Source organism: Arvicola amphibius, chromosome 2 (assembly GCF_903992535.2).
Source record: "Arvicola amphibius chromosome 2, mArvAmp1.2, whole genome shotgun sequence".
NCBI lineage: Eukaryota > Metazoa > Chordata > Mammalia > Rodentia > Cricetidae > Arvicola > Arvicola amphibius.
In genome coordinates this window covers 1,993,239-2,009,401 of record NC_052048.2, presented here as the reverse complement: position 1 = coordinate 2,009,401, position 16,163 = coordinate 1,993,239, and the positions used below count along the sequence as shown (strand labels likewise).

Here is a 16,163-nt window from a genome sequence, read left to right as displayed (position 1 = left end):
GTGAGTGAGACTCCTCTATCCTGAAACTTCATCCTCCAACATCTGTTTCCTTGCAGCTCCCAGCAGTGGGCAAAAGAAACACATTCCTTCTATCACCAGGGGCGGGACAAGGCCACAGAGAAAGTGGAAAATCAAGCAAACGAGAGACTACATGCTTTTTTTCTGCAGGGAGATGGAACCTGTGTCTACCTTGCTCTGGTGAGTCTGGTGAGAAACCTCTGGGCTGCTGACCGGAGATTTCCACACAGAACACACAGGAGCCCACACGAACCCAGCAATGAACAAAGTCTGAGCCTGCAGAGCCACAAGCCAATAGCTCAAACACGGAAGCAGTTTGCAGACCTACAGAGCCATCAGCAAATGGCTATAGTCATCACAAGTTTCATTTTCTCCTTCCCTCCCTCCATCCCTCCGTCCCTCCCTCCCTCCGTCCCTCCCTCCTTCCTTCTCTCCTCTCTCTCCCTCTCTCCCTCTCTCCCTTCCTTTGTCTTGAGAGAGAGAGAGACAGTGTATATGTGTGTGTGTGTGTGTGTATATGTGTGTGTGTGTGTGTGTGTGTGTGAGAGAGAGAGAGAGAGAGAGAGAGAGAGAGAGAGAGAGAGAGAACATGCAGAGGTCAGAGAATAACTTGTAGAGATGTGGGGGTAGGTTCTTTCCTTCTACCACATGGTTTCCAGGAATCAAAATCAGGTCATCAGACTTGGAGGTGTTATCAGACTTAGGGTCACAGTCAGGTTTGGCTACCCATCTTCAGTAAGATAATTAAAAGAAAGAGATTTAATCAGCGTGACCATACCGTGAGTAAGGATTTGTGGGGTGGCTAGGATCACAGGCCTGTACCACCAAGCACAGATGAAAGCACCTAATTTGTGAACAAGCAACAACAATGTACCGAGAGTATCTACAGATAAAGCTAACCTTACAAGATGGCTATAACCCTCTAGTTTTATTATCTTTAAGCTCTTCTCTAAAGGGTCTAGAGGATCGTGTCCTCTGACTTCACTGTGCCCCGTTGATGCTGCTTCTCACGAGTGATCTCATGGTAAGTTTTTATTCCAGTTTCGTGGGTTTTATCCCCATATGGCTCAGAAGGAAAGCCCTGGAGCACTGAGCTGAGAGCTGGTGGTGGTTGTGCCCCACGCCAGTGGTGACCGCTCAGAAGTCAATACTAAGAGTATCCCTCACTTCTGCCCTACGTTTTCCCCATCTCAAATGTTCAATGGGGAATTCTCCAGAGGACTGAATGTATTCGGAGGTGAAAGTTCATTCAATCTAAGGAAAGCATCCCAGTGGCATGCTGAGCAGCTCCCTAGTCCCTGCATGAGGTGCCGTGTTCTTGGGTTGAGATGGAAAGTTTCTTCACATGTGATTCTCTATGAAAGATTGCTGGGTCATTTTTCAGTGTGTCCTCAGGATAACCAGGGCAAGTGCCATTGGTTCCAGTTTTGATAATGGACATAATTCTCTCTTGGGTTTTTTGCAATACAATGCTTCCGTTCTCCCCTCATAGTTCACCTAAAAGCACTAAGATTTATGAGGCCTTTTCCTGGCAGATAAAACAAGTCTCTGAAGTTAGACAAAATCCTCGGTCTGTATCTCAACCCTGACATTTGCTGATTTGGGGCAAATTATTTAAATTCACAAGCTCTTAATTTCCTCCCTTTGTAAAAGGTCATTATTTTCTGCTGAACTATGCCCGCTGTACATTAAGTAACAAATGATAACATTAAGATTCTTGTGCTGTAGTAATATTAGGAGTTAGGCAGTTAGTTTCTGCTGAATAGATTGGGAGGCAGGAAATCTATAACATTTGTATATGATCCAGGTCAAAACAATTATCCCTGCACCAGTGTCCTGCAAAGGCAGCAGGGTCCTAAGACCTCAGGTCAGTAGCAAGTAGAGGGACTACAGGGGTCCAGGAGGAGACCGGAGCTTCTGGACGACAGAAAGGGAACTCCTGAGAGCTCCAAAATCAGAACAGAGTCAAGAGAATCCAACGGCTCTGTGGGCTGAGTCACTTCCCCCCTTGGAGGCTTAACTGTGTCTATTATGCGATTAATACTGTCTGCAAACCTAACTCTAAGGGTTACATGAAATACAGTATGTGAGCATGTTTCAAAAGCTGAGTAAAAAGGGAGAGACCATGTTGCCATGTGGAATGTTTTCGTGTTCATGAAAGCTGTTGCTCTATGACTCTTCACACATGGATGAAGCATGTGACTGGAACTATAAATAACCCAGTTTATCAAAGTCCTGCGCGAACAAAGGGTCCGACTTACAAGACAATTCCAAGCATTTTTAAGAACACTCGTGAAAAATATCCTTGAAACTACAAGCTCACTTGTAGGGTAGTATTTGCTTCAAGGACTGGGTTTAACTATGATGTATGTCATACAGTGTAACATAGACGGGAAGGCATGTGGCCATGGACTTATTAACATGCACAATGTCAGTGGTCAGAGACAAACACAGAAGCAATTCTTCCCTTACCCCCACTTTGATTTGGATATAAACTGTCCCTGCAAGCGCACGTTTGAATGCTTATTAAGAGTGTGGTGTGATCTTTTTTTAAACGCCTGCCCTCCCTGAGTCCTGGGGAGTCTGCTCCCCTTCTCTGCTCATTCTGGTTCTCCCGCAGTAGCTGGGGATGTGCTCTCTGCCCTAAAGTGAAAGGATCTCAGCTGGTGTGCGGGGCATGAGGGTGAATAGTCAACTGTTTTCTCTGTTACCCTACAGCTTTCATCAGCTGTTCTTGCTTCATCAATTCTATGCAGTTTTAGTTGTTTTTTTTCCCTCTTCTGGTGTGTCTTTTTTTATATAAAATGCTAGAAAGATAGCCATACAATGACATGTTTCTCTTGAAGTCAGGATAAAAGAGCAAAATTTCTGTAGAAAAAAAAAAATGATTTTAGCCCCCAGACTCCCTTCCCTGCTCAAATATGGCATGCACAAAAGTGACATTTATCAGAGCAAGAAAATGTTATTTCTGTGTGTTTTGATGGTAAGACTTTGACCCCAGAAGCCAAGCAAATAGCCAAGTTCTGTCTCTTTCATCCAAAGATTTCTGGCAGCAAATAAGAAAAGGCCTTTTCTGGTTTAGGCTGGAAGGAGAACAGAAGTGGCGTGCATTGTTAATCGCAAAGGAGGAAGATAAAAGCAGATCGTGAGTCAGGCTCAATCTGGCTTTTTCTATAAAATAGCCAGATCAGTCCTCCAGCTGCTGGACCCAGGAGGTTGCTCAGAGGCTGGCTGGGGTCTCAGTGGTGTGATGGGCAGTGGGTAGGGGGAACACTGACAGCTAGGCATCCTTTTCTCCCTCCCCCCGCCTTCCCCTTTCCTTCCCTCCCTTCTCTTAGTTAGGGCTTAAAATCGGAGGTTTTTGTTTGTGTGGGTCCTTAGTCTATAGGACTTGAAAGGAAGCTTGAGAACAATTTTATTGGGGTTTGGGAGAAAACAAAGGGTAGACAACCCTAAATCTCAGCAGTTGCAGGAGGTCATGGTGGAGGAGACCCCAGGCAGGGCGAGAAAGCCCAAAGTGTGGAGGAAAAGTATGTGATAGAAAAAAAGAAAAAGGAAAAGTTATATTTCTCTGAGTAACTAAAAAAAAAAAAACAGGTAAGTTTAACAGAGCTATATGTCAGGGCCTCTGTGAGTGACTGCACAGGCTGGGGTTTTAGGGAAGGATTGAGTACTTTATCTCATCAGAGGGATAATTATTCCTCCCATCTCCTTGGCATGGCTTTAGGTATCACACTCTTCCTGAGGGGTGGTATCTTGGTGAGGTGATTGACAGGCCCAGCTACACTAACTTTTTATTTTTATTTTTAAAAATTTTTTTAGAGCTGCATTAACTCTAAAAGGAGGACACAATAATGTACAATGTTCTAATCTTTGGCACTGACCGGAGTGTCACATCTGGGGCCAGAAGTATTCCATTCTTTTAAACAGGAGTTAATAGCCTTCCCTTCCTGGGCCCCTGACATCCATCAACAAAGACTGTAAGATTGAAACAGGTCCTCAAGAGCTGAGACCCTAGCTGGGTATGTGCTGCACACGGTTATCCTGAGTACTTGGGAAGTAGAACCAGCCAGATCTCTCTGAGTTCAAGGTCAGCCTGGTCTACATGCCAAGCTCTAGGCTAACCAGGGCTACATAGTGAGACCCTGTCTCAAAAAAAAAAAAAAAAAAAAAAAAGAAAGAAAAGAAAAAAAGAAAAAAGGAGTTGAGACCCTAAAATCATTTGGGAGATGGATTGAAACTAGAAACTAGATAGAACTTTTAGCTCCGCTGTGGGATTCCAAAGCTGTTCACCAGAAGGGATTCAGGCGTCTGTACCCCGGTACCTCCTGTGCTCACTTAGGAGAAGAAAGCTAGCGAGAGGCCCGAGTGCCCTAAAGGCATGCCTTGCCTCTGGCCAGGGATGTAGATGGCACTGCTGCTTTCTGGGTCCCTGCAGGAAAGCAGCCATATGTGTTTCTACCTACTGTCCTCAACAGCTCAGCTCACGTGGTCAGGAAGACCATGAACTCAAGGGAAGGCTTGAGGCACCTGACCTGTCAGCCTCAGGACCATTGCTCAAGGGCAGGATGCCAACAGACCTCTCTGACCAAGAGTCTTGGGCATCTGCTGAGACTATCTCTCTGCAGGGGCAGGAGCTATGCTGGGCACAATGGTGGCACCGTCAGGATCCGATTGAAACTGGCAGGAAGAAACAATCCCTCAGCAAGAGTGCTGCAAGGTACCCAGGCGGGGCCTCGAGAGGAAAGGATGGCCATCTCTGGGACGAAGGCTAGGTAGGTATTGACACCCTTTGCTGAGTTTGATATAAGCAAATCCAGGCTGGCTCTCAGAGGCAGGCACTTGCTCTGGCAAATACTGACATTTTCTTTACAATGCAGTTTTATTTTCACCTGAATCCTAAAGTAAGGGGGGAAACTCTGAAGCCCTGCTTAGGACACAGCAACAGAAGTCAGAGCTTCCATGTCTTGTCTTATGTAGCCAACAATGGCCTTGAACTCCTGACTGTCCTGCCTCGCTTCCCAAGTGCTGGGATTATAGGTGTGCATCGCCAATTTCTCCCTTTTAAAAAATGAGAAAATCTGATATAAAAAAGCTTTATGCCTTCCTTGCTCAAGGTCACACAACTAGTAAATGTCACAACAAGACTGTCCCCTGATTCAGTAACATTTCCAGGAAGGTGGCCTTGGGACAAAGACATTGAATAAGATGACGGGCAAGCTAAAACACAGGGCAGATGGGCAAAGCTACGCCATAGCTAAATATCATTTTAATTCCTATTTTCTAAATTAAAGGGGGTCATTTTAATTCCTACTTTCTAAATTAAAGGGGGGGAATAAAGAAGATACTGAACATAGTATTGGTCAAATCAACAAGTATTTAAAAATATCACAACTATAATCATTAAGCACTCTTGGACAATGACAGCATGGTATGTAATGCTGCTTGTATCCTGAATACAGGAAGTTGTGATTCCTGTTCCACTGTGGCGCTTGTACCTCTCGGCCTGTGAGTTAGGACGCAGGAGTAAGCCTGGTTCCTGGAAATGGCGGTGGGGCTTGCCCAGCGGGTGAGCATAATTACCTAGGCATGTACAGGACTCGCTCGGCCACCACAAAGCCCACCCTGAAGAAGAGGTTGCTGGCTGGAATGAACGGGAACACGAGGAACAGCAGGCCGGCCAACACTTCCTTGTGCTCCAGCCTCTGAAACACACAACAGGGAAAGGATACATGGATCTCGGCTCAACTCTGCCCCAAACAGCATGTCACCACCTCATCCTCGGGTTCTCAGCCGATGACCCAATGGTCACCAGAGGAAGACCTGCTTAGAGGTGCTGGCTTGCCACACACCCTCTGTGACCAACACACACCCGTCACCAGAGACACCTGACACAGCTGGTGGTGACCACTGCCCACCGCTCTGGGAAGCCTGAGAACTCTGCTGCACACTCTGTCCCCCCCTCCCCCACAGCCTCGAGATCATACAGAGGGCAAAGCAGCTGGGCAGAGCCAGGCACTGAGATACAGTGGTAGCCTCTCCTAAAGAAGAGGCCAAAAGGGTCACTAGCAGGAGCCAAGCTTTGTGTAAAAGAAATGCTGTTCTGATGGCAAAACTGAGGGTGCCAATGTGGAGGCAGCTGAATTGTAGGGTTCTGGTGCCTCTCAAATTAGCTAAAGCAGATTTTTATTTAGGTTGGGTTTTTTTTTTTGTTTGTTTGTCTTGTTTGTTTTGTTTTGAGACACAATCTCTCTCTGTAGAGAAGAGACATATAACAATCCTTCTCCCATAGCCTCCCCGGTAGGCTATGGGAGAACATATGTATGAACAGCTCATAGGCGTGGGTTACCAGGACCGGTTGCAAAATTTTTTTTTTGTTTGTTTTTTGTTTTTTTGTTTTTTTTGTTTTTCGAGACAAGGTTTCTCTGTGGCTTTGGAGCCTGTCCTGGAACTAGCTCTTGTAGACCAGGCTGGCAAAATTTTTTAAATTAAAAAAAAAAAACACTATGAGTTGGGCAGTGATGACACATGCTTTTGATCCCAGCACTTGGGAGGCAGAGGCAGGCGGATCTCTGTGAGTTTGAGGCCAGACTGGTCTACAGAGTGAGTTGCAGGACAGCAAGAAGTACACAGAGAAACCCTGTCTTTATAAACAAAAAAAAGAGGGAGAGAGAGAGAGGGAGAGAGAGAGAGAAAGAGAGAGAAGAAAAAGAAAAAAGAAAGAAAACTCACTAAATTGATAAAAGACCTTTTCTTAGTATTTGTAAAGAGGTTTCTTAATCTTTGTATTATTAAAACTAGTAAAAATTAACTTGTCATGGTTCTATATTAACTAAAATCTCTCCTCTTAGAGTTCAGGGAACCCCATAGGAGGAAGAAGAGGCAGGAAGAATGTAAGAGACAGAAGGGAAGGAGGATACCAGGAGAACGAGGCCTCTAAATCAACATGAACAAAGCTCACGTGAACTCACAGACACCGAGCAGCACGCGCGCACAGGGCCTGCACGGGTCTGCATTGGCTCCTCTGCATGTACAGTGTTGCTGGGATTTCCGAGTGTGTGCACAAGTGGGCCTCTGATTTGTGTGCCCTCTCCGGCTCTTTCCTTCTGTTGGCCTAGCCTGTCTGACTTTATTGAGATAGTTTTTATTTTATCTTACATTTTACTTTGTTATTTTTTTAAAAAAACAAATGAATGAATGAATGAATGAATGAATGTAAATCTAGCCACTAGGGTGAAGGCAAACAACAGAACTGTCATGGATCCCCATTAGGAAAGAAAAAGTGAGTTTTCTCTAACGGAGTGACCCCGGTGTATCAACCACTCCAGGGCAGATCTCATGTTCAGGGGTAGTTAACCAACAAAGAATGAGCAGCATAGGTTTTTATATGCTTTTATGTGGTTACAGCTTGTTGTTTTTTTTTTATTTGTTTTCTCTTTGCGTGATGTTCTGTTTCGTTTTCTAGGTTTGCAGTGTTTTCTTGTTGTATTGTGGTTTGGGTTTTGCTCTTTAAGAAAGAACTTAAAGTTGGGTAGTAAGGAGAATTTCTGGACAAACTTGGGAGAAGAGAAGAATATGATAATATGTATATGTGTATATATATATATATATATATTGTATAATAAAATCATTTTAGAAAAGTGGCTGTTTTATACTTATGTGTTGTAACGGACACTGTAGACAGACCTGCACTGCCATGTGTTTTCGTTAAACACACTTGAGGACACTGGATGTTGCTAGTTTAGAGGTACAGCCGGCAATCCCAGGACTCAGAAGGCAGAGGCAGGGGAACCATGGCCAGCTCCAGGCTAGCCTTGGCTACAGAGGGAGACAGCTTAAAAAACAAACAGAAAGCTCAAGGGTTGACCGGGGTCTCCAGGTGGCTAAGGGCTGCTAGGGGAGGAAGGGGCATCTCCTTTAACAGTATAGCCGCAGGTAAGCAGCCCGTGTTCCTGTACACAACCCCTCACCTAGGATCTCAGAAGAAACCTGCATGAGATAATTTTTTATTTCTAAAAAAGCATGAAGACAGAAGACTACAAGGTGGAAAGATCAGGAGAGAGGAAGTGAAACCGAGAAAGACAATGGAGGACAGACTGCCAAAAATACATTATGTATGAAAATGCTGTAATGAAACCCATTACTATGTATAATTAACACACGCTAATAAAATACAAAGAAGGAAACCAAACCAAGTAGAACTTTCCATATCGCATGCTGCATCTTTAACGACGCCCATAAATATTTAAAGTACTATATTACTTTTAATAACTAGAAAAGAATAAGACAATATCATGGACATACATAAAATACCCTACCGTGAACTACAAATACTCTACGCAAAGTAAAAGATTTGTCACCAGGACTTTATTAAAATCTTTGTCTTATTAACTACCACATGCAGAGTAATGAAGTCTCTGGGAAAGATTCCGTACAATTTGAAGAGTTTCCCTCAAATGATTTCCTTCTGTTTGTAATGACCTATGGGAACCAAGCCCTAGAAGGGAGGGGATACAGGTCATTTTAGTGGCTTCCAAATCAGGTAGGTACAGACAAATGTTACGCATATATACATCATATACATACATGTGTATATATCTCTAGGATCTCCCAAAATCGCCAAATAAAAATGTAAAAAAGAAGAAAAAAACTGAGGCACCAGTTAACTGTGTTTAAAAGCTGCAAGCTGTCTGCTTCGGGTTTTTTTTTCTGTTGCTGAGATAAAACGCTCTGACCACGAGCAGCTTAGGGGAAAGGGGTTTATTGGGCTTACACTCCCAAGTTACAGTCCACCACTGGGGGAAGTCAGGGCAGGACTCTGAAGGACGGCCCGACTACTATTCTACATACCTCTAACCAAGGGACTTGGTTCACAGCCAAAGAAGTGAGACAGGAACCTTGGTGTGGCTTTGTGATTGGGAGTTATGTCCAGGTAGCTTCTTTGACAGTTTAGGACCAATTGCCTAGGAAATAGTGCCAGCTACAGTGAGCTGGGTCTCCCTGCATCAATTAATAATCAAGACAACCCCCCACAGACATGCCCACAGGCTAATATGACCTAAGAAATTCTTTAATTGGGATTCTCTTCCCAGATAATTCCAGACAGTTAGTCAGGACACTCTCCTTCTAATTCAGGGAACAATCTGAGGTTACCTAGGGCATTTCAGTCCAGGTCCTAGAGTACTAACCAACAGCAGACACCCCCCTCAGAATACTGTGCTAGCACTGACGGTGAACCCCAGAGTGGGTGCCTTCTCTATGCCCAGCTCCGCACTATCCCTGAATCTACACTCAGTACCTTGGAAATAATCTTTTTTATCCAGTTTTAGTTTGTAGAGATAGCTGACTTTCACTTTCAGCTCTTTGAAAGCTAATGTCCATGAGAAATCAATCTCTGATTCTCCACTTTAACAGAGCTAACTCTATGGTTCATTCAAAACACCACAAAAGCTGTTATGTGTATCAACGCTCTTAGGAATGGAGATAACAGAAGGAGCCAGGTGGCTGAGACCCTCAGCACTCCACTTCAGATGCTGAGAACACGTTCCGGGCTGTAGTAGGCTATGCTGAGGAAGAGGAGCCAGAGAGCCCATCTGCTCTGCACCGAGGACCTTGAATCCACTCCCCAGCGATGCCACTGCTGGTCATGCTCTGGGTGGCTCTGCACGCTCTTCTCCTAGCAGCCTTTGCAGTCTCTGCTTCTTTCTGGCAGTGACTAGCTTGTCTGTCTACGGCACAGCTCCTGCCTAGAATCTCCATGTTAGGCTTTCAACACTGAATGTTTCTCCAGACTCAGGCAGGAGTTTAATCCCAAGGCTCATGTTTAAAGTATTAAGAGTACGGAAACATAACCTGATAATGGCCGTCAGAGGTGGGGTCCTGCAAAGTGAGTAGATTTGATGTGGTCATTAGCATGAGCTCCAAGAGTGAACCCTTTAGGTAGGCTTCATGAGGAGGACCACACAAATGAGAGCTATATGCACACTTCCTCCATGGTTTGATGCAGTCCAAGGGAACCCTCACCAAAACCCGAGTTTTCAAAACGGTGAGCCAAACCTCTCTTAAGAGAAGTTTGCCTCAAAAATATGGAGCTAGATAGAAAACATCATATTGAGTGAGGTAACCCAGACCCAGAAAGACAAATATCATATGTACTCACTCATAAGTGGTTTTTAAACATAAAGCAAAGAAAACCAGCCTACAAATCACAATCCCAGAGAACCTAGATAACAATGAGGACCCTAAGAGAGACATACATGGATCTAATCTACATGGGAAGTAGAAAAAGACAAGATCTCCTGAGTAAATTGGGAGCATGGGGACCTTGGGAAAGAGTTGAAGGGGAGGGCAGAGGCAGGGAGGGGAGCAGAGAAAAATATAATATAGAGCCCCAAAAATCAATTATAAAAAAGAAAAGAGACATGTGTAGTTGGAAATAAGAAAAAGTAAATGATGGAAATTTGTTAGGAATGCATGAAGGTACAAAAGAAGAAGCAGAAAGGAAGGACAAACGGCAGCAAGGATGTGAACAGCAGAGTTGTGTGTATTTGCTAAGGGATGGACACACACAAATATAATCCTCAGGTGTTATGAGAATTACTAAAGAAAGGAGACATTCAAATAAAAGTAATGCAATGTGATGTTTATGTTGTAACAAAAACAGAGAGAGAAAAGGAGTTTGCCTCAGATAGTATGTTATCAAAACCCAGGTGAATCCGTTCTCCAAGGCTACAGCTCTCACCCTGTGTGTCCTGCTGGCTCTGGTTCAGGGCAGCAGAGAGAAGACGGCAGGGAGAGAAGCAGAAACACAGTTCTAAGGATGATCAGAAGTTGGGCACAGGTGGGCTGGCGGGGCTGACTCCAGCCCACCCACACATGTTTCTGTCTCCATATGGTGTTGACCACTGCTTTCCTGACAGCCTTCAGCCCTTTGGTAAATCTCCCATTTTTAAGATCAGTGAAGCTATAAAAATTTACAGTGTTGCATAAAAACCACAATTATGGGGTCTGGAGAGATGGCTTAGTCAATAAAGTGCTCACCTTGCCAGCATGAGGACCCAACACCCATGTGAAAAGCCAGATGTCCTAGTGTCCTGTAATCTCAATGCAGGGGGGGTGGAAATGAGTAGACCTGAGGTTCAGTAGACAGCCTGACAGGCCTGGCTGATGAACTTCAGGCCAGTAGGGGACCTGTGTCACAACACAAGGTGAGAGGTGCCCAGAGAACGAGAACAACAGGCAAACTTGTCCTTTGGCCTCCGCATGCTCTCTCTCTCTCTCTCTCTCTCTCTCTCTCTCACACACACACACACACACACAGACACATACACACACACACACACACACACACACACACACACACACAATTTAAAGTTGATTCCTGGGGCTGGTTACAGCTGTCTCATTTCTAATTCTACACACTCAGACCCCTGACAAAGCTCTAAGAGGAAGGGTGGAGGATGGCTTCCCAGGGAGATGAGCATACTCCATCTCTCAGGTTGGACAACCACTTATTCTCCTAGTCTGATACTGGAGGCGTGAGTTCGACTGTGGAAGAACAGCGTGGCTGCCCTGCTTGGCTCAGGCTGGCGGTGACATTTCCAGCCTTTCTTGAGCATAGATATTTCCGGGTAAATACTCACAGAGTAGGAGCTAAAAGGGGGAGGCGGATGCAGATATTATACTCCCTCAGAGGCAAACGGAGAGCGCGTAACTCCACGTCTTCTCTCCGCCAATTTCAACACTGCTTTTTCCCACCCTGGACTCTTGGCCAAAACACTGCCAGGCTCCCTAGTGAACAGAGCCGGAGGCGGGTTGAATCACAGCATTCAAAACCAACATTTTGGCTTTCTAGTCTTTGATTTTGAATCTAGGTTGTTTTTTTTTTTTTCCAAATAAAGCGTAGTGTTTGATTTGTATTTAATTAACGGTCTGAACTTCCTTGCCAGCACTGGTTCCGAGATTTCTATTTCTTATCTCGTTCAAGTGTGCAATTACACAATCACCCTGCAGGGTGAAATGAGGTGGAAGGCCGAAGTAAGAGCTCAAGCTGCCTTACTCTGAGCAGAAGATAATTTATAACTTTACTTGGAAGTGTAAAGCCAGATTTTTGTTTAAACATGTTGTTAAACGTTTAAAGAAGAATTAACGCAGGTATCTTCAAAGGTAACTTACAGGATACTAAGTACAAAAACATGCATTTGCTTTAAGCTAGGGAAGCATCTGGAAGGAGTTCAGAAAAGTCAGCAAAGCAGACAACGCTGCAAAATAAATCTTCGCCCAATTAGGATGAAAACATTTAATTTAGGGAGACATGGGGAAGTCAGACATGACTGTCTTCATCGGCAGCTTTGGTTCTGAGCAAACATGAAAACAGGCAGTGAAACCTACGTATTTTTGTTTTGGAAAGGGTTAGACTGGAAGGAAATGGCAAGATGAGCTACCTTCTACTCAATTTATAAATCCCTCTGTGAGCCATAGAATGAGTCCTGTTGAGAGGTCAATAGAAGCCACCTGCTAGGCTGTATCGGTGGAGGACAGGAGGAGGCAGGAACACATACATGCTGGGGAGGCGGCACTAAATTTCAGGGCATGGCTTTCGGCAGTCACCTGTCAGTTCAGTAAGTGGGAGTGAAGGTTTCAAACTAAGGGCCAGAGCCAGGCATAGTGGTCCATCCCAGCACTTGGGAAGTTCAAACAGGACAACTGATTCAAGTCCAATCTCCTTCTCTTCCCCACACTCCTCATTCCCCCACCCTCGCTGTATGTGTGTGTGCAGGTATGTCAGGAAGTGTGTGCTCACCAGTAAGGCGTGTGTGGAGGGCAGAGCTCACAAAGGGGTCTTTCTCTACAGCTCACTTTATTTTTGAGACAGTCTTTCAGGGGAACTTGAAGTTCAATGTTTGGCTTATGCTGGCTGTCCACAGAGCCCACAGGCTCTACCTGGCTGCCTCTCAGCACTGGGGTTATCGGTACACACCACCATGCTGGACTTGTATATGGATTCTGGAAGTCCAAATTCAGATCTTCCTAAGTACTTTACTCACCAAGTCATCTTTCCAGTCCGAGAGACTCCTAGCCCCAAACAAAATAGAACAAAATGCCTGACACCTGACTAACTCCAAAGCTGTCCTCCTTCTACAGCCAACTCCAAGTGAAGTTAGAAACATCAGGGCAGAAACACCAACAGCAGGTGGATGCTTCAGTGTGGAGGAAGCCAGATGAGATCACCCCTTGGGGCATCTAACAGAGGGCTTCCATCAGAGGAACACAAGCTTAGGTGTCCTACAGCCTACACAGTCCTGATCCTCGTCACACGTTCTGCTTGAGGGAATCAAGAAATGGTTTGAGTTGGTTGTTACTCTCCTGAAAACCAATATCCGAGACCAGACATAACACACATGCTGGCTGACTGGAGCCAGTTAAGATGTAACATTCTGGGGCCAATGAGATGACTCAATGAGTAGAGGCTCCTCCACCAAGCCTGACGCCCTGAGTCTGATAGCTGGGATCCATATGGTAGGAGACCACTGACAAGCTGTCCTCTGGCTTCCACACAGATGCATGCCCACAGGTGCAAGCTCATGCATGTACACACACGCACATACAGGTGCAGGTTCATCCATGTACACACACACACACACACAAATATTCTTTTAAAGGCAGATCTCGCAGACCTTGGCTACTGAATAATAAATCAATACTATATCTGAAAAGGACTGTGGGGGGAGATGATGATTACTTTAGGCGTGACAAGTTAAACACTGTGATGGAACTGTCCTCCGCAGAGAAATTTTAGTGACCGCAGAGATGCAGAGTAAGCTGGTGGACAGCGGCCTTCTGAAGTTTAAATCTTGTTTTAAGTTTACCTCTTCTATATCCAGTACCTTACAAACCGCTGAGCATGGCTCTTCTAGGAATGTAATGTGATTGACATTCGGGGTTCACTCGGGCAGAAGGGCCTCAGGAGCTCGGAGGAGCTCGGAGGAGTGCAGTGGACCTCACGGGATACCTGGGCTTCAGGAGTGGGTAGCATGTGGCCCGGGGTTGGTTGGTAGAAGGGATGGCCGTGACACAGGGGTGGCACTGCGCTAGTCAGGTATCTGCCTCTGTACAAAATGCCTGCGTGACCCATGGGAAAGATGGAAGGTTTGTTTTCCACAGCTTTGGAAGTTTCAGTCCGTTGTTCGTCGGATCGCTGCTCTTGGTCCAATGGGAAGGTAGCCCATCACTGCAAGGACGAAGCCCACCATAGTGGCCAAATAGCAAAAAGAGCGAGGGTAGCCAACTTCCTCTAACCTAGTACCTGAAAGCTCAGCTAGGTCCCTTTAGTGCTTCAGGCTAGGGACCACGCCTTGAATAATATTCCAGACCCAAACTTGAGTAGCCACAGAACCCAAGGTCAACAAACTTAACTTCACAAGAGTGTCTCAGGAAGGGAGGGAAGGACTCAATGAGGATCAAGGATGGATTTAGATACCCCAGAGTGGTGACTGCTCTGCCTCTGCTGGGGTTGAGGAGGCAGGCAGAGCAGGAATCAGAAGTGTTTCCTAAGTCACTTTGTCCTATGGATGTGTGTGACGGGCAGAAAGGATTTTCTACTTACCACACTTGTGTGGAGACTTCTACTAAGCAGGCACTGCCCCAATGCAGGATGCCACTGACACCTCCTAAGCAGGAACCCCTCCCCCAAAGCAGGATGCCACTGACATCTCCTAGGTAGGTACCCTTCCCCCAAAGCAGGATGCCACTGACATCTCCTAAGCAGGTACCCCTCCCCCAATGCAGGATGCCACTGACATCTCCTAAGCAGGTACCCCTCCCCCAATGCAGGATGCTACTGACACCTCCTAAGCAGGTACCCCTCCCCCAAAGCAGGATGCTACTGACACCTCCTAAGCAGGTACCCCTCCCCCAATGCAGGATGCCACTGACATCTCCAAAGCAGGTACCCTACCCCTCAATGCAGGACGCCACTGACACCTTTCTGCCAAGAAACAGACAAGACGTTTTTCTTGTCACCCTTACTGAGAGCTGTGGTTCATCTACCCACATGGAACTGCCTCGGAGGACGAACACTTGTTCTGTACTCTGGGATCAATGAGGAGGAGGAGGAGACTTAAGAGGTATGCGGCTGTGTTCTCCTAGTGAAGACCCACCTGGCTTACGGGGGCATCTCTTAGCAACGGCTCACCCTGCTTTATCAGACAAACTGCAGAGGCGGGTCTGGCTGACCTCAGGTCACGCTGTGCATGGATGGCACAGGGATCCTATTTCCTGAGCACTACAGGAAAAGTACGCTGAGATTCGGGCGTTAGCAGGTAGATTTAGTTTCTGTTCCCAGCTAGGGGGTCCTCATCCAGAATCAAAATATTGTCTCTACCAAAATGGGTTGCACATCAGGGGACATGTCCCATTTTCCTGCTTCTGAGGCGTGTGATGGTGAACGCCTCATGGATGATCCGTTCTCACAGAGGCAGCTAAAGGGCTTCTTTCACAAGTTACTGACCTGGCAGTCCCGCCTCACTTTTCACTGTGGGTTCAACTTACCAAGGCTTAGATTTCCTGGACGAATTAATGATGGGGGCAAAGGGTGGAGCACGAGGCTTTGTGATGTAGAGACTTCAAACACCTGTAATCTTCCAAGTCCAGACATGAACATACCAAGGTGCCCCTTTCTTTGTGTCAAAGCAAGGAAGACACGCCCACCAAAGGGCCCATTTCTGTCAAACACGCGAATGTTTAGGGAGAAGACACTTGATAAAAAAAAGTGGGGCCTGAAGTCAGCCCACAGTCATGCGGTGGGGTCATGTTTTCCTTGGGGGAATGCTTGTGAGGTTCTAAGAGAAAAACATTCTAGACAGAAAAACGAATGTAGTGTGTTTCTTTAGCAAGTGTGGTATCCGAGTGTTCTCAAGGTTAGACGCTGGCTGACATGATGGGATCCTAAACCTATGAAAACTCAGGTTTACTCGCCAGTGACTCAAATCCAAACAAGCTGTGTGCCTGAGACAGAGGGAATTTTCAGGGCAGCGCCAAGGAGGGCAACATTAGTAAATGCTCTTTCTTCCCAATTAATCACTGTTCAATACCAAATGTCAGACTCCTGGTTACAAGCCCATAGCCAGTTTGGCCACTTGGACTCA

At 45.8% G+C, this 16,163-nt stretch overlaps 1 protein-coding gene across 1 annotated transcript in view; it reads right to left on the bottom strand.

The window, feature by feature from the left end:
• The window catches only part of Tmtc1 (transmembrane O-mannosyltransferase targeting cadherins 1), a 197,793-nt gene that overhangs the window by 63,642 nt on the left and 117,988 nt on the right, over window positions 1–16,163 (bottom strand). Inside the window, exon 9 of the mRNA XM_038318662.1 lies at window positions 5,602–5,723. Within this exon, the coding sequence (XP_038174590.1) occupies window positions 5,602–5,723 (122 nt within the window). The remainder of the gene's footprint in view (window positions 1–5,601; window positions 5,724–16,163) is intronic.